This window comes from Heterodontus francisci, chromosome 15 (assembly GCF_036365525.1).
Source record: "Heterodontus francisci isolate sHetFra1 chromosome 15, sHetFra1.hap1, whole genome shotgun sequence".
In the NCBI taxonomy this organism is placed as follows: Eukaryota; Metazoa; Chordata; class Chondrichthyes; order Heterodontiformes; family Heterodontidae; genus Heterodontus; species Heterodontus francisci.
The window spans coordinates 115,929-142,817 of NC_090385.1; the positions used below are offsets into that span (position 1 = coordinate 115,929).

General features: G+C 46.2%; 1 protein-coding gene across 1 annotated transcript in view; it reads right to left on the reverse strand.

Annotated features, from left to right (window-relative positions):
- Positions 1 to 26,889, reverse strand: part of LOC137377454 (glypican-6-like) — a 351,856-nt gene that overhangs the window by 8,401 nt on the left and 316,566 nt on the right. Inside the window, exon 8 of the mRNA XM_068047033.1 lies at positions 5,516 to 5,691. Within this exon, the coding sequence (XP_067903134.1) occupies positions 5,516 to 5,691 (176 nt within the window). The remainder of the gene's footprint in view (positions 1 to 5,515; positions 5,692 to 26,889) is intronic.

Here is a 26,889-nt window from a genome sequence, read left to right on the forward strand (position 1 = left end):
TCGAAGGATACTTAGGGAAGTAAGGATGGTAATTGTGGAGGCACTGGCCATAATCTTTCAATCCTCCTTAGATACAGGTGTGGTGTCAGAGGTCTGGAGAATTGCAAATGTTACAATCTTGTTCAAAAAAGGGTGGAAAGACAAGCCCAGCAACTACAGGCTAGTCAGTGGTGGGAAAGCTTGTGGAAACGATAATTTGGGACAAAATTAATAGTCACTTGGACAAATGTGGTTTAATTAAAGAAAGCCAGTATGGATTTGTGAAGGGCAAATCGTGTTTAATTAACTTGCTTGAGTTTTTTGAAGAGGTAACAGAGAGGATTGATGAGGATAATGCGATTGACGCAGTGTTTATGGACTGCCAAAAGGCATTTGATACAGTACTGCACAAAAGATTTGTGAGCAAAGTTACAGCCATGAAATAAATGAGACAGTAGTAGCATGGATACAAAATTGGCTGAGTGACAGGAAACAGATTAGTTGTCAATGGTAGTTTTCTGGACTGGAGGAAGCTTTATAGTGGGGTTCCCCATGGCTCAGTGTTAGGACCATTGCTTGTCTTGCTTTATATTAATGACCAAGACTTGGGTGTACATTGCACAATTTCAAAATTTGTAGATGACCCAAAACTTGGAAGTATCGTGAACTAGAACATAGAACAGTACAGCACAGTACAGGCCCTTTGGCCCACGATGTTGTGCCGAACCTTTAACCTACTCTAAGATCAAACTAACTACCTACCCTTCATTCTACTATCATCCATGTACCTATCCAAGAGTCGCTTAAATGCCCCTAATGTATCTGCTTCTACTACCACCGCTGGCAACGCATTCCACGCACCCACCATTCTCTGTGTAAAGAACCTACCTCTGACATCTCCCCGAAACCTTCCTCCAATCACCTTAAAATTATGCCCCCTGGTGATAGCCCTTTCCACCCTGGGTAAAAGTCTCTGGCTATCCACTCTATCTATGCCTCTCATCATCTTGTACCCCTCTATCAAGTCACCTCTCATCCTTCTTCGCTCCAATGAGAAAAGCCCTAGCTCCCTCAATCTTTCATCGTAAGACATGCCCTCCAGTCCAGGCAGCATCCTGGTAAATCTCCTCTGCACCCTCTCTAAAGCTTCCACATCCTTCCGATAATGAGGCGACCAGAACTGAACACAATATTCCAAGTGTGGTCGAACCAGGGCCTTATAGAGCTGCAGCATAACCTCGCAGCTCTTAAACTCAATCCCCCTGTTAATGAAAGCCAACACACCATACGCCTTCTTAACAACCCTATCAACTTGGGTGGCAACTTTGAGCGATCTATGGACATGGACCTCAAGATCCCTCTGTTCCTCCACACTACCAAGAATCCTGTCTTTAAGCCTGTATTCTGCATTCAAATTCGACCTTCCAAAATGAATCACTTCACACTTTTCCAGGTTGAACTCCATCTGCCACTTCTCAGCCCAGCTCTGCATCCCGTCAATGTCCCGTTGCAACCTACAACAGCCTTTCACACTATCCACAACTCCAGCAATCTTCGTGTCATCGGCAAACTTGCTAACCCAGCCTTCCACTTCCTCATCCAAGTCATTTATAAAAATCACAAAGAGCAGAGGTCCCAGAACAGATCCCTGCGGAACACCACTGGTCACCGAGCTCCATGCTGAATACTTTCCATCTACTGCCACCCTCTGTCTTCTATGGGCCAGCCAATTTTGTATCCAGACAGCCAACTTTCCCTGTATCCCATGCCTCCTTACTTTCTGAATGAGCCTACCATGGGGAACCTTATAAAACGCCTTGCTAAAATCCATATACACCACATCCACTGCTCTTCCTTCATCAATGTGTTTTGTCACATCTTCAAAGAATTCAATAAGGCTTGTGAGGCATGACCTGCCCCTCATAAAGCCATGCTGACTGTCTCTAATCAAACCATGCTTTTCCAAATAATCATAAATCCTGTCTCTCAGAATCCTCTCCAATAATTTGCCCACTACCGACGTAAGACTGACTGGTCTATAATTCCCAGGGTTATCCCTATTCCCTTTCTTGAACAAGGGAATAACATTTGCCACCCTCCAATCATCCGGTACTACTCCAGTGGACAGTGAGGACGCAAAGATCATCGCCAAAGGCGCGGCAATCTCTTCCCTCGCTTCCCGTAATATCCTTGGGTATATCCCGTCTGGCCCCGGGGACTTATCTGTCTTCATATCATTCAAAATTTCCAGCACATCCTCCCTCTTAACCTCAACCTTTTCGAGCATATCAGCCTGTTTCACGCTGTCCTCACAAACGACCAGGTCCCTCTCACTAGTGAATACTGAAGCAAAGTATTCATTTAGGACCTCCCCTACCTCTTCCGACTCCAGGCACAAGTTCCCTCCACTATCCCTGATCAGCCCTACCCTCACTCTGGCTATCCTATTGTTCCTCACATAAGTGTAGAACGCCTTGGGATTTTCCTTAATCCTACCCGCCAAGACTTTTTCATGTCCCCTTCTAGCTCTCCTAAGTCCATTCTTCAGTTCCTTCCTGGCTACCTTGTAACCCTCTAGAGCCCTGTCTGATCCTTGCTTCCTCAACCTTAAGTAAGCTTCCTTCTTCCTCTTGACTAGCTGTTCCACATCTCTTGTCATCCAAGGTTCCTTCACCCGACCATCCCTTCCCTGCCTCATCGGGACAAACCTACCCAGCAGTCGCAGCAAGTGCTCCCTAAACAACCTCCACATTTCTGTCGTGCATTTCCCTGAGAACATCTGTTCCCAATTTATGCTCCCCGGTTCCTGCCTAATAGCTTTGTAATTCCCCCTCCCCCAATTAAATATTTTCCCCTCTCGTCTGCTCCTGTCCCTCTCCATGACTATAGTAAAGGTCAGGGAGTTATGATCACTATCACCAAAATGCTCTCCCACTGAGAGATCTGCCACCTAGCCTGGTTCGTTGCCAAGCACCAAGTCCAACATAGCTTCCCCTCTAGTCGGCCTATCTACATATTGAGTCAGGAAACCTTCCTGGACACACCTGACAAAAACTACTCCATCCAAACTATTTGCACTAAGGAGGTTCCAATCAATATTAGGGAAGTTGAAGTCACCCATGACAACAACCCTGTTGCTTCTGCACCTTTCCAAAATCTGCCTCCCAATCTGTTCCTCCGTATCTCTGTTGCTATTGGGGGGTCTATAGAAAACTCCCAACAAAGTGACTGCTCCTTTCCTGTTTCTGACTTCCACCCATAATGACTCAGTCGACAAACCCTCCTCGACGACCTCCCTTTCTGCAGCTGTGATACTATCCCTGATTAGCAATGCCACTCCCCCACCTCTTTTCCCTCCCTCCCTATTCCTTTTGAAACATCTAAACCCCGGAACATCCAACATCCATTCCTGCCCCTGTGATATCCACGTCTCTGTAATGGCCACAACATCGCAGCTCCAAGTACTGATCCATGCTCTCAGTTCATCACCCTTATTCCTGACACTTCTTGCGTTAAAATAGACACACTTCAACCCATCATACTGGCTGCAACTTTGCCCTGTCAACTGTCTAACCTTCCTCACAGACTCTCTGCACTTGGTATCTGCCTGTTCAACAGCTACCCCATCCACTGATCCGTAGCTCCGGTTCCCATCCCCCTGCCAAACTAGTTTAAACCCTCTCGAAGAGCTCTAGCAAACCTCCCGCCCAGGATATTGGTGCCCCTCCAGTTCAGATGCAACCCGTCCCTCTTGTACAGGTCCCACCTTCCCCAGAAGGTATCCCAATGATCCACATATCTGAAGCCCTCCCTCCTACACCAGTTCTGTCGCCACGTGTTCAGCTGCACTCGCTCTCTGTTTCTAGCCTCACTAGCACTTGGCACCGGTATCAATCCTGAGATTACTACTCTGCTCGTCCTGCCTTTTAGCTTCCAACCTAACTCCCTATATTCGCTTTTCAGGTCCTCATCCCTTTTCCTGGCTTTGTCATTGGTACTGATGTGTACCACCACCTCCGACTGCTCCCCCTCCCTCTTAAGAATCCTGTAGACTCGATCCGAGACATCCCTGACCCTGGCACCCGGGAGGCAACATACCATCCGGGAGTCTCGTTCATGAACACAGAATCTCCTGTCTGTTCCTCTAACCATTGAATCTCCTATCACTATCGCTCTCCTATTCTCCCCCCTTCCCTTCTGAGCCACTGGGCCAGGCTCAGTGCCAGAGACCTGGCCGCTGTGGCTTTCCCCTGGTTGGTCGTTCCTCCCAACCGTATCCAAAACGGTATACTTATTATTGAGGGGAACAGCCACAGGGGATCCCTGCACTGTGCGCCTATTCCCTTTCCCTCCCCTGACGGTCACCCAGCTACCTTTATCCTGTAACTTAGGTGTCACTACTTCCCTATAACTGCGAGGAGGATAGAGATAGACTTCAAGAGGACAGACTGGCTGGTCAAATGGATGGACAAGTGGCAGATGAAATTTAATGCATTAAGTGTAAAGTGATTCATTTTAGTAGGACGAACGAGTAGAGGCAATATAAATTAAAGGATACGATTCTAAAGTGGGTGCAGGAGCAGAGGGACTTGGGGGTATATGTGCACAAATCATTGCAGGGCAGGCTGAGAAAGCATATGGGATCCTGGGCTTTATAAATAGGGGCATAGAGTACAAAAACAATGACATTATGATGGATCAATATAAAACACTGGTTCAGTCTCAACTGGAATATTGTGTCCAGTTCAGAGCACCACACTTTAGGAAAGATGTGAAGGCATTAGAGAAGGTGCAGAAAAGATTCACGAGAATGGTTCCAGGGATGAGGAAGCTCAGTTACGTTGATAGGTTGGAGAAGCTGGGGCTGTTCTCTTTGGAGAAGAGAAGATTAGGAGGAGATTAAGAGGAGATTTAATAGAGCTGTTCAAAATCATGAGGCGTCTGGACAGAGTAGACAGGGAGAAACTGTCCCCATTGGCGGAAGGATCCAGAACCAGAGAACTCCGATTTAAACTGATTGGCAAAGGAACTAACTGCAACGTGAGGAAAAACTTTTTTTACGCAACGAGTGGTTAGGATCTGGAATGCACTGCCTGAGAGTGTGGTGGAGGCAGGTTCAATCAAGGCCTTCAAAAGAGAATTGGATAATTATCTGAAGAGAAAAAAAGTGCGGGATTATGGGGAAAAGGCGGCGGAGTGGGATTAGGTGATTTGCTCTAGGGGAGCGCTGGCACAGACATTGCAGGCCGAATGGCCTCCTGTGCTGTAACCATTCTATGATTCTATGATTTTTAAAACCTTAATCAACAATGGGATAGTGGCAGGTAATTACTGCAGGCCTTGTACAGCAGCATGCCTCAACACCTGAAACAACACACTTATCTTTCACATCAAAGAGGGATGCAATGTTTGCAGGCTTGATAGGCCAAAAGTTCTCATTACAATACCCCCACCAACACCCCCAAACAAAATATAAAACAAATAAAATAAGGCACAATTAGGAAAATGGTTGCTCTTACTGGGAAAAGCTACTCACTTGCATCACGGAAGGTTATGTCATTTCCATCATAAGCATTCTTCACTTTATTGGTCATTGTTCGCAGCACCATTATCTGCCGACGAATCATCATATCTGGTTTGGTGATATCTACTTTTACATCTGGGTTGTTGAGCTGGCTGGCTAGGCCATTGCCCATCACTGCAAAAGTGTACCTGGGAAAAACAAGTAGTAACCCCTTTACACTGAAATACATGCAAAGAGAAACGAATTTTGAAAATTAAAAAGAGACAGACTGCACTGGGATGGGGAGAGGTTCAGACTGTGCACAGGTACTGACACGCCGTACCAAAATCAAAGCATCATACAGCACACAAAGAGGCCATTCAGCCCATCGTGCCTGAGTTGGCTTTTTGAAAGCTATCCAATTAGTCCCACTCTCCTGCTCTTTCCTCATAACCCTGCATTTTTGTTCTCCTTCAAGTATTGATCCAATCCCCTATTGAAAGTTATCACTGAATCTGCTTCCACTGTCCTTTCAGGCAGTGCATTCTGGACATTAATGAATCACTGCATTAAAAAAAATCAGCCTTTTTTTGCCAATCTCCTTAAACCTGCATCCTCTGGTTATTGACCCTCCTGCCAACAGAAACAGTTCCTCCTTATTTACTCTCATCAAAACCCTTTATGATTTTGAATACCTCAATCGTATCTCCTCTAAACCTTCTCTGCTCTAAGGAGAACCACCCCTCACTGCCCCTCATCTCGGGTATTATTCTGGTAAATCTCCTCTGCACCCTCTCCAAGGGCTTGCCATCTTTCCTAAAGCGGTGTCCAGAATTGGACACAATACTCTAGCTGAGGCCTAACTAGCGTTTTATAAAGGATTATAATAACTTCCTCGCTTTTGTACTCCATGGGTTAGATTTTCCCTCCGGTGTCGGGAAACTGGGGTCAGGACTGTGCCAGGTCCCGAACCTTCTTCCAGAAGGAACAGACACTCATTGCGATTTTCAATGTGGTGCCCCCTTAATTGGTCTGGAGAGGATAGCAGGCGGGCTCTCGAAGCTGCAGGGCCAGAGGCCCTCCAGCTTGAAAGGAACAGCATGCTGTGATAGAGGGCAGGTAAAAGAGAGGGCTCTTCAACATTGAGGTGCCCTCTTTCCAACTTCTTAAAATCTAAACTAAAAAATGGGTTTTGTAGCCAGTACACCACTGTGGGGCGGAACACCTCTAAAGGGTGTCTTGCGGCTGCTCCTGCACCCAGGCCCACTTGGAGCGCTGGCCCCCCCCAGCCTGCCAACGGGAGCTGCCTCCAGGCACCTAAACTGGCTGTGGGAATGTGGAGGCTGACTGGAAAATCCCAGTTGGCCTCCTTTAATTTGCCTGAAGTGGCTCTTAATGAGCTGCGTTGGCTACCTGCTGCTGGCAGGCAGGTAGCTCTGCTGCCAAAACCCCCTCCCAACCCCGCCTCTGTAACAAAGTCCAGAGCTAGGATGGAGCCAGGGAACTAGCATGCTGGTTGGCCGGCCACTTTTAGCTCCCACCCCCTCGAATCCCGGCCAGGGTGAGGGCTGAAAATCCAATCAGATGCCTCTATTTATGAAGTTCAGGATCCCGAATGCTTCAACAGCCTTCTCAACTTTCCCTACCACATTCAAAGATTTGTGCATGTTAACCCGAGCTCTCTCTGTTCCTGCAACCCTTTAAAATTGTACTATGCAGTTTAGATTATCTCTTATTTTCCTTTCAAAACTATTCACTCCACACTTCTCTGCAGTAAATTTCATCTTCCATGTGTTGGCTCATTTCACCAGTCTGTCTATTCTCCCCCCGCCACCCACCCCCCGTGGTCTAATACTATTTGTCCTCATTCTTTATTACATTTCCAACTTTCATGTCACCTGCAAACTTTGAAATTATGCCCTGTATCCAAGTCCAAGTTAATAATGACCTAGACTTGAGGGTGCAGGGCTCAATTTCAAAATTTGGGATAGCACAAAACTTGGATGCATCGTGAAATGTTAGGAGGATAGTGATAGACTTCAAGAGGACACAGACTGGTGGAATGGGCAGACACACGGCAGATGAAATTTAGTGCAGGGAAGTGATACATTTTGGTAGGAAGAATGAGGAGAAGCAATATAAAACAAAGGATACAAAAGTAAAGGGGTGCAGGAGCAGAGGGATCTGGGGGTATACATGCATCATTGAAGGTGGCAGGACAGGTTGAGAAAGCATTTAATAAGGTATATGGGATCTTGGGCTTTGTCAATAGAGGCGTAGAGCAGAAAAGCAGGGAAATAATGCTGAACCTTTATAAATCTCTGGTTAGGCCACACTAGTGTTGCATCCAGTTCTGGTCACCACTCTTTGTGAAGGATGTGAGGGCCCTTGAGAGGCTGCAGAGGAGATTTACCAGAATGGGGGATTTTTAGTTACAAGGTTGGAAAAGCTAGGGTTGTTCTCCCTCCTTTGAGCAAAGGAGATTGAGGCGAGATTTGATAGAGCCGTACAAGATTATGACAGATGAGGAATAACTGTTCCCATTAACTGATGGTGCAAGGACTAGGGGACACAGATTGAAGGCTTTGGGAAAGAGATGCAGGGGGATGTGAGGAAGAACCTTTTTATGCAGCGAGTGCTAATGATCTGAAACTCGCTGCCCATGAGGGTGATGGAAGCAGAGATAATGATTTCAAAAATAAACTGGATGGGCACTTGAAGGAAATAAACTTGCAGGACTACAGAGATACAGTGGGGGATTGGGACTGACTGGGTTTCTCCGCAAAGAGCTGGCATGAACTCGATGGGTCAAATGGCCTCCTATGTTGTAAATGATTCTATGTCTCTAAGATGGGCCTGTTCTCCTGGAAGAGAAGATTAAGAGATTTGTTAGAGGTGTTCAAAATCATGAGGAGTTGAGACAGAGTAGATAGAGAGAAACTGTTCCGATTGGCAGAAAGATCTAGAACCAGAGGGCACCAATTTAAGGTGAATGCCAAAAGAACCAAAGGCGACATGAGGAAAACCTTTTTTTAATACAGTGAGTGGTTGGGATCGGGACTGCCTGAGAGTGTGGGGGAGGAGTATTCATCATGGCTTTCAAAAAGAGAATTGGGTAATTATTTACAGAGAAAATATTTGCAGGGCTACGGGGAAAAGGTGGTGGAGTTGGACTAGGTGAATTGCTCTTGCAGAGTGCTGACATGGACATGATGGGCCAAATAGCCTCCTGTGCTGTAACCTTTCTATGATTCTATATGAGTTTTTTGAAGAAACTAATGTGGTGTTACAACTGAGGCGGGAGGAGTGCACTGTCTTTTCTAGTTCCACTTCTCCACAGGTCACAACATATATATTTTTTAAAAATGTTTATCCAGTTACCGATGTGGTCAATCATATACTCTACTCTTTATCCCAGAATAAAGTACACCAACCATGTTTCTTTAATAAACAACACAATTATCAGTTTATTATAAAACAAGTCTTAACCAGTAACACAGCAAAGCATTAAAACAAACATTGAAATGTGAAAGTTCCCTTTTAAAATTTCCCACACACAAACCGGAAAAAATACAGAAATTCTCTCAGCAAAAGTTTGTTATAAAAAAAGGACACAAAAGAATACTTTGGCCAAATACTTGCTAATGCCCGAAGAAAAAAAAATATATAGAAAGATGTCAGTTGTCCCTTTTTGGTCTGGCATCCCAAATACGCATAGACGGCTGTCACTGGGATCTTTCTAGAGTAGATTTTTTCAAGCGATATTGAGGATCAGTTTGGCAAGCTTTCCAGGGGCAATGCAGCATTAGGAGTTTCTGGCAGACTTTTCAGGAGAAATGCAGCATCAGTTTCTCTATTTCTTACACTTGATTCTCAGGAAGTTCTCAAAGAGATGGAAGAGGGTGAGCTGATGGTGGCTGGTTTTCTCCAACTGTCTTCAAAACAGTTCACACTCCAACACACTGTCCAAATCGAAACCAAAAACAATATCTCAAGAGTCAAGCCTTGTGACCCCTATAAATCTTGACCTGTCACTTCTCTGTAAACATCTTCCCCAGGTCACCAGGGTTTCTGTTGTTTATTGCTTAAAGCACATGACTTCCAGCAAAATTGTTTTCAAACAACATCTCACTGTCCTTTCAATGAACTGTCAACAACAAAGCACAGACCAGCTTCTATGAAATCTTCAGCCTTCCAATTAATCTATCTCCACAATTTAAAGATAAGTCCTCAAAAACATATACTTAACAAAAAATATAGAAGCACTTTCGTAACATGGATATTTTAAAATATTTTTTATATGGACTTCCAGAAAGCATTCAGTAAGATTCCACACACCGGACTGTTAACAAATGGGAGAGCATAGAATGTAAGAACAAGAGAAAGCCATTTAGCCCCTAAAATCTGTCTGCTCTTAAGAATGTTATGGGCATTTGGTGGGGTTCGGTACAGGTTACGTTACAAAGCCAGGTCGGAAAGTAAGCTGTGAGGAGGATGCAAAGAGACTACAAAGGGATATAAACAGGTTGAGTGACGGAGCAAGAAAATAGCAGATGGAATATAATGTGGGGAAGTGTGAAGTTATTCACTTTGGTATAAAAAATAGGAAAGCAGAATATTACTTAAATTCAGAGAGGCTCAGGTGTGCTTGCACACAGATCACAGAACGTTAACATGCAGGTACAGCAAGCAATTAGGAAGGAAAATGGTATGTTAGCTTTTGTTACAAAGGGATTGGAATAGAACAGCAACAAAGTTTTACTGCAATTGTACAGGGCCTTGGTGAGACCACACCTGGGGTACTGTACACTGTTCCTCCTTACCTAAGAAATTATTTATTTGCCTTAGAGGGAGTGCAATGAAGGTTCACTAGACTGATTCTTGGGATGGGAGGTTTGTTTTATGAGGAGCAGCGATAGTGGGAGCGAGGTGTCAGCTGGGAAGGTGAGTTTCAGTTTTAAGTAACTTACCTTTTGTTCCAGCAGCTTTTTCTGAAGCAGCGATAGTGGGAGCGAGGTGTCAGCTGGGAAGGTGAGTTTCAGTTTTAAGTAACTCACCTTTTGTTTCGGCAGACACGGGGACTGCTGGGTAAGTAAACTTATATATTCGGGCAGTGGCTAAACCCGAAACACTACACGTGTACTATCTCCCACCCATCCTCCTCCTCTGACCAAAAAAAAAGGACTCTTGTGTGGAGGGTTTGGTAAGGTAAGGTTTTCCTTTTTTGTTTAATCTCTGTTGTCAATTTAGTGCAGAGGGGATGGAAGCTAGGGCAGTTGCATGCTCCTCTTGCAGGATGTGGGAGGTGAGGGTCACCACTGGTGTCCCTGCTGACTTCACCTGTGATAAGTGCACCCAACTCCAGCTCCTCGCAGACCACGTTAGGGAGCTGGAGCTGGAGGAACTTCAGATCATTCAGGATGCTGAGGGGGTGATAGAGAGCAGTTATAGGGAAGTAGTGACACCTAAGTTACAGGATAAAGGTAGCTGGGTGACCGTCAGGGGAGGGAAAGGAAATAGGCGCGCAGTGCAGGGATCCCCTGTGGCCGTCCCCCTCAATAATAAGTATACCGTTTTTGATACGGTTGAGGGGGACGACCTACCAGGGGAAAGCCACATTGGCCAGGTCTCTGGCACTGAGCCTGGCCCAGTGGCTCAGAAGGGAAGGGGGGGAGAATAGGAGAGCGATAGTGATAGGAGATTCAGTGGTTAGAGGAACAGACAGAAGATTCTGTGGTCGCGAACGAAACTCCCGGATGGTATGTATCCTCTCGGTTGCCAGGGTCAGGGATGTCTCGGACCGAGACTACAGGATTCTTAAGGGGGAGGGGGAGCAGCCAGAGGTCGTGGTACATATCGGTACCAATGACATAGCTAGGAAAAGGGACGAGGACCTGAAAAGCGAATATAGGGAGTTAGGTTGGAAGCTAAAAGGCAGGACGAGCAGAGTAGTATTCTCAGGACTGTTACCGGTGCCACGTGCTAGTGAGGCTAGAAACAGGGAGCGAGTGCAGCTGAACACGTGGCTACAGAACTGGTGTAGGAGGGAGGGATTCAGATATGTGGATCATTGGGATACCTTCTGGGGAAGGTGGGACCTGTACAAGAAGTACGGGTTGCATCTGAACTGGAGGGGCACCAATATCCTGGGCGGGAGGTTTGCTAGAGCTCTTCGAGAGGGTTTAAACTAGTTTGGCAGGGGGATGGGAACCGGAGCTACGGATCAGTGGATGGGGTAGCTGTTGAACAGGCAGATACCGAGTGCAGAGAGTCTGTGAGGAAGGTTAGACAGTTGACAGGGCAAAGTTGCAGCCAGTATGATGGGTTGAAGTGTGTCTATTTTAACGCCAGAAGTGTCAGGAATAAGGGTGATGAACTTAGAGCATGGATCAGTACTTGGAGCTACGATGTTGTGGCCATTACGGAGATGTGGATATCACAGGGGCAGGAATGGATGTTGGATGTTCCGGGGTTTAGATGTTTCAAAAGGAATAGGGAGGGAGGTAAAAGAGGTGGGGGAGTGGCATTGCTAATCAGGGATAGTATCACAGTTGCAGAAAGGGAGGTCGTCGAGGAGGGTTTGTCTACTGAGTCATTATGGGTGGAAGTCAGAAACAGGAAAGGAGCAGTCACTTTGTTGGGAGTTTTCTATAGACCCCCCAATAGCAACAGAGACATGGAGGAACAGATTGGGAGGCAGATTTTGGAAACGTGCAGAAGCAACAGGGTTGTTGTCATGGGTGACTTCAACTTCCCTAATAATGATTGGAACCTCCTTAGTGCAAATAGTTTGGATGGAGCAGTTTTTGTCAGGTGTGTCCAGGAAGGTTTCCTGACTCAATATGTAGATAGGCCGACTGGAGGGGAGACTATGTTGGACTTGGTGCTTGGCAACGAACCAGGCCAGGTGGCAGATCTATCGGTGGGACAGCATTTCGGTGATAGTGATCACAACTCCCTGACCTTTACTATAGTCATGGAGAGGGACAGGAGCAGACGGGATGGGAAAATATTTAATTGGGGGAGGGGGAATTACAATGCTATTAGGCAGGAACTGGGGAGCATAAATTGGGAACAGATGCTCTCAGGGAAATGCACGATAGAAATGTGGAGGTTGTTTAGAGAGCACTTGCTGCGACTGCTGGATAGGTTTGTCCCGATGAGGCAGGGAAGGGATGGTAGGGTGAAGGAACCTTGGATGACAAGAGATGTGGAACAGCTAGTCAAGAGGAAGAAGGAAGCTTACTTAAGGTTGAGGAAGCAAGGATCAGACAGGGCTCTAGAGGGTTACAAGGTAGCCAGGAAGAAACTGAAGAATGGACTTAGGAGAGCTAGAAGGGGACATTAGAATTAGAACATTACAGCGCAGTACAGGCCCTTCGGCCCTCGATGTTGCGCCGACCTGTGAAACCATCTGACCTACACTATTCCATTTTCATCCATGTGTCTATCCAATGTCCACTTAAGTGCCCTTAAAGTTGGCGAATCTACTACTGCTGCAGGCAGGGCGTTCCACGCCCTTACTACTCTCTGAGTAAAGAAACTACCTCTCACATCTGTCCTATATCTATCACCCCTCAACTTAAAGCTATGTCCCCTCGTGTTTGCCATCACCATCCGAAGAAAACGACGCTCACTATCCACCCTATCTAACCCTCTGATTATCTTATTCTTTGGGCCTCCTTATCTCGAGAGACAATGGATACGCGCCTGGAGGTGGTCAGTGGTTTGTGAAGCAGCGCCTGGAGTGGCTATAAAGGCCAATTCTGGAGTGACAGGCTCTTCCACAGGTGCTGCAGAGAAATTTGTTTGTTGGGGCTGTTGCACAGTTGGCTCTCCCCTTGCGCCTCTGTCTTTTTTCCTGCCAACTACTAAGTCTCTTCGACTCGCCACAATTTAGCCCTGTCTTTATGGCTGCCCGCCAGCTCTGGCGAATGCTGGCAACTGACTCCCACGACTTGTGATCAATGTCACACGATTTCATGTCACGTTTGCAGACGTCTTTATAACGGAGACATGGACGGCCGGTGGGTCTGATACCAGTGGCGAGCTCGCTGTACAATGTGTCTTTGGGGATTCTGCCATCTTCCATGCGGCTCACATGGCCAAGCCATCTCAAGCGCCGCTGACTCAGTAGTGTGTATAAGCTGGGGGTGTTGGCCGCTTCAAGGACTTCTGTGTTGGAGATATAGTCCTGCCACCTGATGCCAAGTATTCTCCGAAGGCAGCGAAGATGGAATGAATTGAGACGTCGCTCTTGGCTGGCATACGTTGTCCAGGCCTCGCTGCCGTAGAGCAAGGTACTGAGGACACAGGCCTGATACACTCGGACTTTTGTGTTCCGTGTCAGTGCGCCATTTTCCCACACTCTCTTGGCCAGTCTGGACATAGCAGTGGAAGCCTTACCCATGCGCTTGTTGATTTCTGCATCTAGAGACAGGTTACTGGTGATAGTTGAGCCTAGGTAGGTGAACTCTTGAACCACTTCCAGAGCGTGGTCGCCAATATTGATGGATGGAGCATTTCTGACATCCTGCCCCATGATGTTCGTTTTCTTGAGGCTGATGGTTAGGCCAAATTCATTGCAGGCAGACGCAAACCTGTCAATGAGACTCTGCAGGCATTCTTCAGTGTGAGATGTTAAAGCAGCATCGTCAGCAAAGAGGAGTTCTCTGATGAGGACTTTCCGTACTTTGGACTTCGCTCTTAGACGGGCAAGGTTGAACAACCTGCCCCCTGATCTTGTGTGGAGGAAAATTCCTTCTTCAGAGGATTTGAACGCATGTGAAAGCAGCAGGGAGAAGAAAATCCCAAAAAGTGTGGGTGCGAGAACACAGCCCTGTTTCACACCACTCAGGATAGGAAAGGGCTCTGATGAGGAGCCACCATGTTGAATTGTGCCTTTCATATTGTCATGGAATGAGGTGATGATACTTAGTAGCTTTGGTGGACATCCGATCTTTTCTAGTAGTCTGAAGAGACCACGTCTGCTGACGAGGTCAAAGGCTTTGGTGAGATCAATGAAAGCAATGTAGAGGGGCATCTGTTGTTCACGGCATTTCTCCTGTATCTGACGAAGGGAGAACAGCATGTCAATAGTCGATCTCTCTGCACGAAAGCCACACTGTGCCTCAGGGTAGACGCGCTCGGCCAGCTTCTGGAGCCTGTTCAGAGCGACTCGAGCAAAGACTTTCCCCACTATGCTGAGCAGGGAGATTCCACGGTATATGTCTCTATTAAGTCACCTCTCCTCCTCCTTCTCTCCAACGAAAACAACCTCAAGTCCCTCAGCCTTTCCTCATAAGACCTTCCCTCCATACCAGGCAACATCCTAGTAAATCTCCTCTGCACCCTTTCCATAGCTTCCACATCCTTCCTATAATGCGGTGACCAGAACTGCACGCAATCCTCCAGGTGCGGCCTCACCAGAGTTTTGTACAGCTGCAGCATGACCTCGTGGCTCCGAAACTTGACCCCCCTACTAATAAAAGCTAACACACCATATGCCTTCTTAACAGCCCTATTAACCTGGTTAGCAACCTTCAGGGATTTATGCACCTGGACACCAAGATCTCTCTGTTCATCTACACTACCAAGAATCTTCCCATTAGCCCAGTACTCTGCATTCCTGTTACTCCTTCCAAAGTGAATCACCTCACACTTTTCCGCATTAAACTCCATTTGCCATCTCTCAGCCCAGCTCTGCAGCCTATCTATGTCCCTCTGTACCCTACAACATCCTTCGGCACTATCCACAACTCCACCGACCTTAGTGTCATCTGCAAATTTACTAACCCACCCTTCTACACCCTCTTCCAGGTCATTTATAAAAATGACAACCAGCAGTGGCCCCAAAACAGATCCTTGCGGTACACCACTAGTAACTAAACTCCAGGATGAACATTTGCCATCAACCACCACCCTCTGTCTTCTTTCAGCTAGCCAATTTCTGATCCAAAGCTCTAAATCGCCTTCAACCCCATACTTACGTATTTTCTGCAATAGCCTACCGTGGGGAACCTTATCAAACGCCTTACTGAAATCCATATACACCACATCCACTGCTTTACCCTCATCCACCTGTTTGGTCACCTTCTCGAAAAAATGAATAAGGTTTGTGAGGCACGACCTACCCGTCACAAAACCGTGCTGACTATCTCTAATGTACTTATTCTTTTCAAGATGATTATAAATCCTGTCTCTTATAACCTTTTCCAACATTTTACCCACAACCGAAGTAAGGCTCACAGGTCTATAATTACCAGGGCTGTCTCTACTCCCCTTCTTGAACAAGGGGACAACATTTGCAATCCTCCAGTCTTCCGGCACTATTCCTGTCGACAATGACGACATAAAGATCAAGGACAAAGGCTCTGCAATCTCCTCCCTAGCTTCCCAGAGAATCCTAGGATAAATCCCATCTGGCCCAGGGGACTTATCTATTTTCACACTTTCCAAAATTGCTAACACCTCCTCCTTGTGAACCTCAATCCCATCTAGCCTCGTAGCCTGAATCTCAGTATTCTCAACAACATTTTCTTTCTCTTTTGTAAATACTGACACAAAATATTCATTTAACACTTCCCCTATCTCCTCTGATTCCACACACAACTTCCCACTACTATCCTTGATTGGCCCTAATCTAACTCTAGTCATTCTTTTATTCCTGATATACCTATAGAAAGCCTTAGGGTTTTCCCTGATCCGATCCACCAATGACTTCTCGTGTCCTCTCCTTGCTCTTCTTAGCTCTCCCTTTAGATCCTTCCTGGCTAGCTTGTAGCTCTCAAGCGCCCTAACTGAGCCTTCACGTCTCATCCTAACATAAGCCTTCTTCTTCCTCTTGACAAGCGCTTCAACTTCTTTAGTAAACCACAGCTCCCTCGCACGACAACTTCCTCCCTGCCTCACAGGTACATACTTATCAAGGACACGCAGTAGCTGCTCCTTGAATAAGCTCCACATTTCGATTGTTCCCATCCCCTGCAGTTTCCTTCCCCATCCTACGCATCCTAAATCTTGCCTAATCGCATCATAATTTCCTTTCCCCCAGTTATAATTCTTGCCCTGCGGTATATACCTGTCCCTGCCCATCGCTAAGGTAAACCTAACCGAATTGTGATCACTATCACCAAAGTGCTCACCTACATCTAAATCTAACACCTGGCCGGGTTCATTTCCCAGTACCAAATCCAATGTGGCATCGCCCCTGGTTGGCCTGTCTACATACTGTGTCAGAAAACCCTCCTGCACACACTAGACAAAAACTGACCCATCTAAAGTACTCGAACTATAGTATTTCCAGTCGATATTTGGAAAGTTAAAGTCCCCCATAACAACTACCCTGTTACTCTCACCCCTGTGGAGAATCATCTTCGCTAGCCTTTCCTCTACATCTCTGGAACTATTCGGAGGTCTATAAAAGACTCCCAACAGGGTAACCTCACCTCTCCTGTTTCTAACCTCAGCCCATACTACCTCAGTAGACGAGTCCTCAAACGTCCTTTCTGTCGCTGTAATACTCTCCTTGATTAACAATGCCACCCCCCCCCCCTCTTTTACCATCTTCTCTGTTCTTACTGAAACATCTAAATCCCGGAATCTGCAACATCCATTCCTGCCCCTGCTCTACCCATGTCTCTGAAATGGCCACTACATCGAGATCCCAGGTACCAACCCATGCTGCAAGCTCACCCACCTTATTCCGGATGCTCCTGGCGTTGAAATAGACACACTTTAAACCAGGTTCTTGCTTGCCAGTGCCCTCTTGCGTCCTTGTAACCATATCCCTGACCTCACTACTCTCAACATCCTGTACACTGGCACTACAATTTAGGTTCCCATTCCCCTGCTGAATTAGTTTAAACCCCCCCGAAGAGCACTAGCAAACATGAAAAAGTCTTGGCGGGTAGGATTAAGGAAAATCCCAAGGCGTTCTACACTTATGTGAGGAGCAAGAGGATGGCCAGAGTGAGGGTAGGGCCGATCAGGGATAGTGGAGGGAACTTGTGCCTGGAGTCGGAGGTGGTAGGGGAGGTCCTAAATGAATACTTTGCTTCAGTATTCACTAGTGAGAGGAACCTGGTCGTTTGTGAGGACAGCGTGAAACAGGCTGATATGCTCAAACAGGTTGAGGTTAAGAGGGAGGATGTGCTGGAAATTTTGAATGATATGAGGACAGATAAGTCCCCGGGGCCAGACGGGATATACCCAAGGATATTACGGGAAGCGAGGTAAGAGATTGCTGCGCCTTTGACGATGATCTTTGCGTCTTCACTGTCCACTGGAGTAGTGCCGGATGATTGGAGGGTGGCAAATGTTGTTCCCTTGTTCAAGAAAGGGAATAGGGATAACCCTGGGAATTATAGACCAGTCAGTCTTACGTCGGTAGTGGGCAAATTATTGGAGAGGATTCTGAGAGACAGGATTTATGATTATTTGGAAAAGCATAGTTTGATTAGAGACAGTCAGCATGGCTTTGTGAGGGGCAGGTCATGCCTCACAAGTCTTATTGAATTCTTTGAAGATGTGACAAAACACGTTGAAGGAAGAGCAGTGGATGTAGTGTATATGGATTTTAGCAAGGCGTTTAATAAGCTTCCCCATGGTAGGCTCATTCAGAAAGTAAGGAGGCATGGGATACAGGGAAAGTTGGCTGTCTGGATACAGAATTGGCTGGCCCATAGAAGACAGAGGGTGGCAGTAGATGGAAAGTATTCAGCCTGGAGCTCAGTGACCAGTGATGTTCCGCAGGGATCTGTTCTGGGACCTCTGCTCTTTGTGATTTTTATAAATGACTTGGATGTGGAAGTGGAAGGCTGGGTTAGCAGGTTTGCCGATGACACGAAGGTTGCTGGAGTTGTGGATAGTGTGGAAGGCTGTTGTAGGTTGCAATGGGACATTGACAGGATGCAGAGCTGGGCTGAGAATTGGCAAATGGAGTTCAACCTGGAAAAGTGTGAAGTGATTCATTTTGGAAGGTCGAATTTGAATGCGGAATACAGGCTTGAAGACAGGATTCTTGGTAGTGTGGAGGAACAGAGGGATCTTGGGGTCCATGTCCATAGATCGCTCAAAGGTACCACCCAAGTTGATAGGGTTGTTAAGAAGGCGTATGGTGTGTTGGCTTTCATTAACAGGGGGATTGAGTTTAAGAGCCGCGAGGTTATGCTGCAGCTCTATAAGGCCCTGGTTCGACCACACTTGGAATATTGTGTTCAGTTCTGGTCGCCTCATTATAGGAAGGATGTGGAAGCTTTAGAGAGGGTGCAGAGGAGATTTACCAGGATGCTGCCTGGACTGGAGGGCATGTCCTACGAGGAAAGATTGAGGGAGCAAGGGCTTTTCTCATTGGAGCGAAGAAGGATGAGAGGTGACTTGATAGAGGGGTACAAGATGGTGAGAGGCATAGATAGAGTGGATAGCCAGAGACTTTTACCCAGGGTGGAAAGGGCTATCACCAGGGGGCATAATTTTAAGGTGATTGGAGGAAGGTTTAGGGGAGATGTCAGAGGTAGGTTCTTTACACAGAGAGTGGTGGGTGCGTGGAATGCACTGCCAGCGGTGGTAGTAGAAGCAGATACATTAGGGGCAGTTAAGCGACTCTTGGATAGGTACATGGATGATAGTAAAATGAAGGGTAGGTAGTTAGTTTGATCTTAGAGTTGGTTAAAGGTTCGGCACAACATCGTGGGCCGAAGGGCCTGTACTGTGCTGTCCTGTTCTATGTTCTAGGAGAGATTGAGTAGACTAGGCCTATATTCCCTAAAATTTAGAAACTAGGAGGTGATCTAATTGAAATAAAATTCTTAAGGGGCTTGACAGGACAGATACTGGGAGTCCTCAACACTGACTCCGGACCCATGAAATCTCAAGGCATCAGGTGTTACGACTGAGGCGGGAGGAGTGCACTGTTAATTCAGTCCCACTTCTTCACAGGTCACAACATATATTTAAATTTTACCACTTAGCGAAACCATCAATCAGATACTCTATTTTCCCCCTAGAATAAAGCACACCAACCAGGTTTCTTTAATAAACAACTAAATTATCCATTTATTATAAACCAAGTTTGAAGTAAACAGACACGCGAATTGAAATACGGCTGTCTGCTGACACTACCACGAGGTGCCGCCGCAGTGGCACATTCGCAAATGTAGCACGTGCCACTAAAACGTCACAGTCTGCGACTTCAGGCAGCTGCCAGGAAAAAAGATGGCGCTGCTAAAATAATCACATGAAGGCAACCTAACCTCAACACATGGCAGCACACAATGACGGGGGGACGGAGCGGGCAGGGGATGGGGGTGGGTGGGTAGCGGAGCGGGCTGGGGACGGGGGGGGGGGGGAGTGGAGCGGCCCAGGGTTGGGGGGCGGAGCAGCCGAAAGAGCAGAGCGGCCGGAGAGAGCAACGAGGGTGGGGGGGAGCAAAGCTTGAAGCATGGGTGAATACCTGTTTGCGTTGCATTGCTGTACGCGTAAAGTGCATGCGCAGAGGCCGAGCAGGTGCGTTGGCCGAAGATGCACACGTCACGCGATGACATCATCGGTGCATGCGCTAACCAGTCCTGGCAAGTCGGAACACAGTGCACGCGCAGAGAGCAGGAGCCCGTCTGCGCATGTGTGTACCTTGGCGCAGCCTGATGACGTCAGTGGCCGGCTGCGTTGTCAGGAATCATTTTGTTGAAATATTAAAGCCCCTTATACATACACAACCGGTTAACTGGGGAGAAAAAAAAAACATTAGAACACAACATAAGAACCAGGAGCAGGAGTAGGCAATTTAGCCCCTCAAGCCTGCTCCACCATTCAATACGATCATGGCTGATCTCATCTTGGCCTCAACTCCACTTTCCTGCCCGTTCTCCATAACCCTTCAACCCATTACTAATTAAAAATCTGTCGATCTCCTCCTTAAATTTACTGAAATGTCCTGGCATCCACCGCACTCTGGGGTAGTGAATTCCACAGACTCACGTCCCTTTGAGAGAAGTAATTTCTCCTCATCTCTGTTTTAAATCTGCTACCCCTTATCCTAAAACTGTGACCTCTCGTTCTAGATTGCCCCACAAGAGGAAACATCCTCTCTACGTCTACTTTGTAAATCCCCTTAATCATCTTATATACCTCAATTAGATCTCCTCTCATTCTTCTGAACTCCAGAGAATTAAAGCCTAAACTGCTCAATCTCTCTTCTTAAGACAAGACCCCCATCTCTGGAATCAATCTAGTGAACCTCCTCTGAACTGCCTCCAATGTAACTATATCCCTCAAGTAAGCTGACCAAAATTGTATGCAGTACTCCAGCTGAGGTCTCACTAATGCCTTGTACAGTTGCAGCAACACTTCCCTACTTTTATAGTCTATTCCTTTAGCAATAAATGCCAAAATTCCATTTGCCTTCCTTATTACCTACTGCACCTGCATACTAGTTTTCTGCGATTCATGCACGAGGACACCCAGATCCCTCTGCACCGAAGCACTCTGAAGTTTCTCTCCATTTAGATAATAATTAGCCTTCATATTCTTCTGACCAAAATGGATAACCTCTCACTTTGGCCCATTCACCTAACCTATCCATAGTAAATTTCTTATTTCTTTATTGCAACTTACTATCCCACCTATTTTAGTGTCATCTTCAAATTTGGCTATAGTACCTTCTATCCCTGCATCCAAGTCATTAATATAGATTGTAAATAGTCGGGGCCCGAGGACCGAACCCTGTGGCACCGCAGTAGTTACATCTTTCCAACCAGAAAAGGGCCCATTTATCTCTGTTTTCTGTTGGTTAGCCAATCTTCTATCCAAGCTAATAGATTTCCCCTAAGCCCATGTGATCTTACCTTTTGTGCGGCACCTTATCAAATGTCTTCTGGAAGTCCAGATATACTACATCTACAGGATCCCCATTATCTACTTTACTCGTTACATCTTCGAAGAACTCTAGAAAATTAGTCAAACACGATTTACCCTTCATAAAACAATGTTGACTCTGATGGATTGCATTTTGACTTTCTAAATGTCCTGTTATTACTTCCTTAATAATGGATTCTAACAATTTCCCAATGACAGATGTTAAACTAACTGGACTATAGTTTCCTATTTTCTGCCTCTCTCCTTTTTTGAATAAGGGCGCTATATTAGCACTTTTCCAATCCACTGGAACCTTACCCGCATCCAGGGAATTTTGGAATATTATAACCAATGGATCCACTATCTCCTCTGCCACTTCCTTTAAGACCCCGGGATGTAGGCCATCAGGCCCTGGGGACTTGTCTGCCTTCAATCCCAATAGTTTGTGTAGTACTTTTTCCCTAGTGATGATGATTGTTCTAAGTTCCTCCCTTTCTATAATCTCTGCATTACTTGTTACTATTGGGATGGTACTAGTGTCCTCCACTGTGAAAACTGAGGCAAAATACTGATTTAGTGTCTCCACCATTTCTGTGTTCCCCACAATTAACTCCATCTCATCCTCCAAGGGACCAACATTCACTTTAGCTACTCTGTTCCCTTTTATATACTTATAGAAGCTTTTGCTATCCGTTTTTATATTTAGCGCTAGTTTTCTTTCATAATTTACCTTTTCTCTTTTTATTACTTTTTTAGTAACCCTTAGTTGATCTTTAAAAGTTTCCCAATCTTCCAGCCTGCCACTGGCCTTTGCAATGTGGTATGCCTTAGTTTTTGTCTTTATGTTATCTTTAACTTCCTTGCTTAGCCATGGATGTTTTTTCCCTCTCTTACAATCTTTCTTCCTCTCTGAAATATATTTTAGTTGGGAGGAATTGAATACCTCCTTAAACATCTGCCACTGCTCATCAACTGTCCTACCTTTTAGTCTTCCTACCCAGTCCACTAGCGCCAAATCTGCCCTCATGCCTATGTAATTATCTTTGTTTAACTCCAGAACGCTAGTGTAGGACTCCAGTTTCTTGCCCTCAAACTGAATTTGAAATTCTAGCATGCTATGATCACTCTTCCCTAGAGGATCCTTAATTATGAGATCATTAATTAATCCCACCTCATTACACAATACCAAATCTAGAATAGCCTGCTCCCTGGTTGGTTCCACAACATATTGCTCCAAAAAACAATCTTTAATACATTCAATGAACTCTCCCTCGAGGCTACCTCAATATGATTAATTCAGTCTTCATGCATATTAAATTCACTCAAGATTATTGCTGCATCTTTCTTACAAGCCCCCAGTATTTCCTGGTTTATACTGTGCCCCACTGCGGAACTACTGTTTGGGGGCCTATAGATTACTCCCACCAGGGTCTTCTTTCCCTTGCTATTTCTTATTTCTACCCAGACTGATTCTACGTCTTGATCTCCAGTGCCTATATCATTCTCACTACAGCACTGATCTCTTCCTTTACTAACAAAGCTACACCACCTCCTTTTCCTTCCTGCCTATCCTTCCGAAATACTGAGTACCCTTGGATATTCAGTCCCCAAACCTGGTTTCCTTGCAACCACGTCTCAGTAATCGCCACTAAATCATACCCATTCTATTTGTGCTGTTAACTCATCACTAACCCGCACTTCTACCTTCTCCTGTAACTTTGACCTCCTAATTTTACATGCAACTGAACCCTCCTCCCCACTATTTAGTTTAAAGCCCTATCTACAGCCCTCAGCAGAACCTCTACCCTCGTTCTACCTATATCATTGGTACCTACGTGGACCACAACAGCTGGATTTTTCCCCTCCCACTCCTATTTCCTCTGCAACCCAGATGAGATATCCTGAACCCTGGCACCAGGTAGGCAACACAGCCTTCGGGACTCTCGATCCTGGCCACAGAGAACAGTGTCTATGCCCCGAACTATACTATCCCAGATTACGACTACATTTCTCTTTTCTCCCCCCACTTGAATGGCTCCATGTACCACGGTGCGATGGTTAGTTTGCTCATTCTCCCTACAGTCCTGCTCTCGTCCACACAGGGAGCTAGAATCTCGAAGCTGTTGAACAAGGACAAGCACTGAGGCTCCTACAACACTACCTCCTGGATCACTCTACCTGCCTCACTCATAGTTACATCCTCCTGTCCCTGACCACTGGCTGAATTCAAGGTAGTTAATCTAAGGGGTGTGACTGTCTCCTGAAACACAGCTTCCAGGTAACTCTCCCCCTCCCTGATGTGTCGGTGGTGTCTGAAGTTCAGACTCCAGCTCATCAAGTCTGAGCCTGAGTTCCTTGAGCAGCCAACACTGGCTACAGATGTATTCACCAGGAACCACTATGGGATCCACCAGCTCCCACATCATACAGGTACGACACATCACCTGGCCCTGCATCTCTATTTTATTTAATTACATTTTAATTTGTTTTTTTTAAATTTCCAACTGGTCTTTAGTTTTTAATCTGTAAAATATTTCTCCTATTCACCTTTAATCTGAAATCAACTTAGAATAGGTAATTCAAATTAGCAGTTACTTACCAACCAATGAACTTATGGTTTTCCTGTGATGTCACTGTACTTTTCACTCTGTTTTTACTCCCTTAAATTACCCCAATTAGATTATTTACAGTAGGAACCTTGATTCCCTAAAAAAAAAACACGATCTTTTGTTCTCGTCTTTGATTCCCCCCTCCTCTGACTCCTTGCAAAGGTTTCCATCCCCCTGCCATTTTAGTTTAAACCCTACCCAACCACTCTAGCAAATATTTCCCCTTGGACATCAGTCCCAGTCCTGCCCAGGCAGGACGAGCAGAGTAGTAATCTCAGGATTGATACCGGTGCCACGTGCTAGTGAGGCTAGAAACAGAGAGCGAGTGCAGCTGAACACGTGGCTACGGAGCTAGTGTAGGAGGGAGGGCTTCAGATATGTGGATCATTGGGATACCTTCTGGGGAAGGTGGGACCTGTACAAGAAGGACGGGTTGCATCTGAACTGGAGGGGCACCAGTATCCTGGGCGGGAGGTTTGCTAGAGCTCTTCGGGAGGGTTTAAACTAGTTTGGCAGGGGGATGGAGCTACGGATCAGTGGATGGGCTAGCTGTTGAACAGGCAGATACAGAGTGCAGAGAGTCTGTGAGGAAGGTTAGACAGTTGACAGGGCAAAGTTGCAGCCAGTATGATGGGTTGAAGTGTGTCTATTTTAGATGTTATGGATTATGATTATGGATGTTGGATGTTCCGGGGTTTAGATGTTTCAAAAGGAATAGGGAGGGAGGTAAAAGAGGTGGGGGAGTGGCATTGCTAATCAGGGATAGTATCACAGCTGCAGAAAGGGAGGTCATCGAGGAGGGTTTGTCTACTGAGTCATTATGGGTGTAAGTCAGAAACAGGAAAGGAGCAGTCACTTTGTTGGGAGTTTTCTATAGACCCCCCAATAGCAACAGAGACACGGAGGAACAGATTGGGAGGCAGATTTTGGAAGGGTGCAGAAGTAACAGGGTTGCAGTCATGGATGATTTCAACTTCCCTAATATTGATTGGAACCTCCTTAGTGCAAATAGTTTGGATGGAGCTAATTTTGTCAGGTGTGTCTAGGAAGGTTTCCTGACTCAATATGTAGATAGGCTGACTAGAGGGGAGGCTATGTTGGATTTGGTACTTGGCAACGAACCAGGCCAGGTGGCAGATCTCTCGGTGATAGTGATCACAACTCCCTGACCTTTACTATAGTCATGGAGAGGGATAGGAGCAGACGGGATGGGAAAATATTTAATTTGGGGAGGGGGAATTACAATGCTATTAGGCAGGAACAGGGGAGCTTAAATTGGGAACAGATGTTCTCGGAAATGCACGACAGAAATGTGGAGGTTGTTTAGGGAGCACTTGCTGTGACTGCTGGATAGGTTTGTCCCGATGAGGCAAGGAAGGGATGGTAGGGTGAAGGAACCTTGGATGACAAGAGATGTGGAACAGCTAGTCAAGAGGAAGAAGGAAGCTTACTTAAGGTTGAGGAAGCACGGATCAGACAGGGCTCTAGAGGGTTACAAGGTAGCCAGGAAGGAACTGAAGAATGGACTTAGGAGAGCTAGAAGGGGACATGAAAAAGTCTTGGCGGGTAGGATTAAGGAAAATCCCAAGGCGTTCTACACTTATGTGAGGAACAAGAGGATGGCCAGAGTGAGGGTAGGGCCGATCAGGGATAGTGGTGGGAACTTGTGCCTGGAGTCGGAGGAGGTAGGGGAGGTCCTTAATGAATACTTTGTTTCAGTATTCACTAGTGAGAGGGACCTTGTCGTTTGTGAGGACAGCGTGAAACAGGTTGATATGCTTGAACAGGCTGATGTTAAGAAGGAGGATGTGCTGGAAACTTTGAAAGACATGAGGATAGATAAGTCCCCGGGGCCAGACGGGATATACCCAAGGTTAATACGGGAAGTGAGGGAAGAGATTGCCGCACCTTTGGCGATGATCTTTGCGTCCTCACTGTCCACTGGAGTAGTACCAGATGATTGGAGGGTGGCAAATTTTATTCCCTTGTTCAAGAAAGGGAATAGGGATAACCCTGGGAATTACAGACCACTCAGTCTTACGTCGGTGGTGGGCAAATTATTGGAGAGGATTCTGAGAGACAGGATTTATGATTATTTGGAAAAGCATAGTTTGATTAGAGATAGTCAGCATGGCTTTGTGAGGGGTAGGTCATGCCTCACAAGCCTTATTGAATTCTTTGAGGATGTGACAAAACACATTGGCGGCACAGTGGCTAGCACCGCAGCCTCACAGCCCCAGCGACCCGGGTTCAATTCTGGGTACTGCCTGTGTGGAGTTTGCAAGTTCTCCGTGTCTGCGTGGGTTTTCTCCGGGTGCTCCGGTTTCCTCCCACAAGCCAAAAGACTTGCAGGTTGGTAGGTAAATTGGCCATTATAAATTGTCACTAGTATAGGTAGGTGGTAGGGAAATATTGGGACAGGTGGGGATGTGGTAGGAATATGGGATTAGTGTAGGATTAGTATAAATGGGTGGTTGATGGACGGCACAGACTCGGTGGACCGAAGGGCCTGTTTCAGTGCTGTATCTCTAAAACTAAAACTAAATTGATGAAGGAAGAGCAGTGGATGTGGTGTATATGGATTTTAGCAAGGCGTTTGATAAGGTTCCCCATGGTAGGCTCATTCAGAAAGTAAGGAGGCGTGGGATACAGGGAAATTTGGCTGTCTGGATACGGAATTGGCTGGCCCATAGAAGACAGAGGGTGGTAGTAGATGGAAAGTATTCAGCCTGGAGCTCGGTGACCAGTGGTGTTCCGCAGGGATCTGTTCTGGGACCTCTGCTCTTTGTGATTTTTATAAATGACTTGGATGAGGAAGTGGAAGGCTGGGTTAGTAAGTTTGCCGATGCCACAAAGGTTGCTGGAGTTGGCTGTTGTAGGTTGCAACGGGACATTGACAGGATGCAGAGCTGGGCTGAGAAGTGGCAGATGGAGTTCAACCTGGAA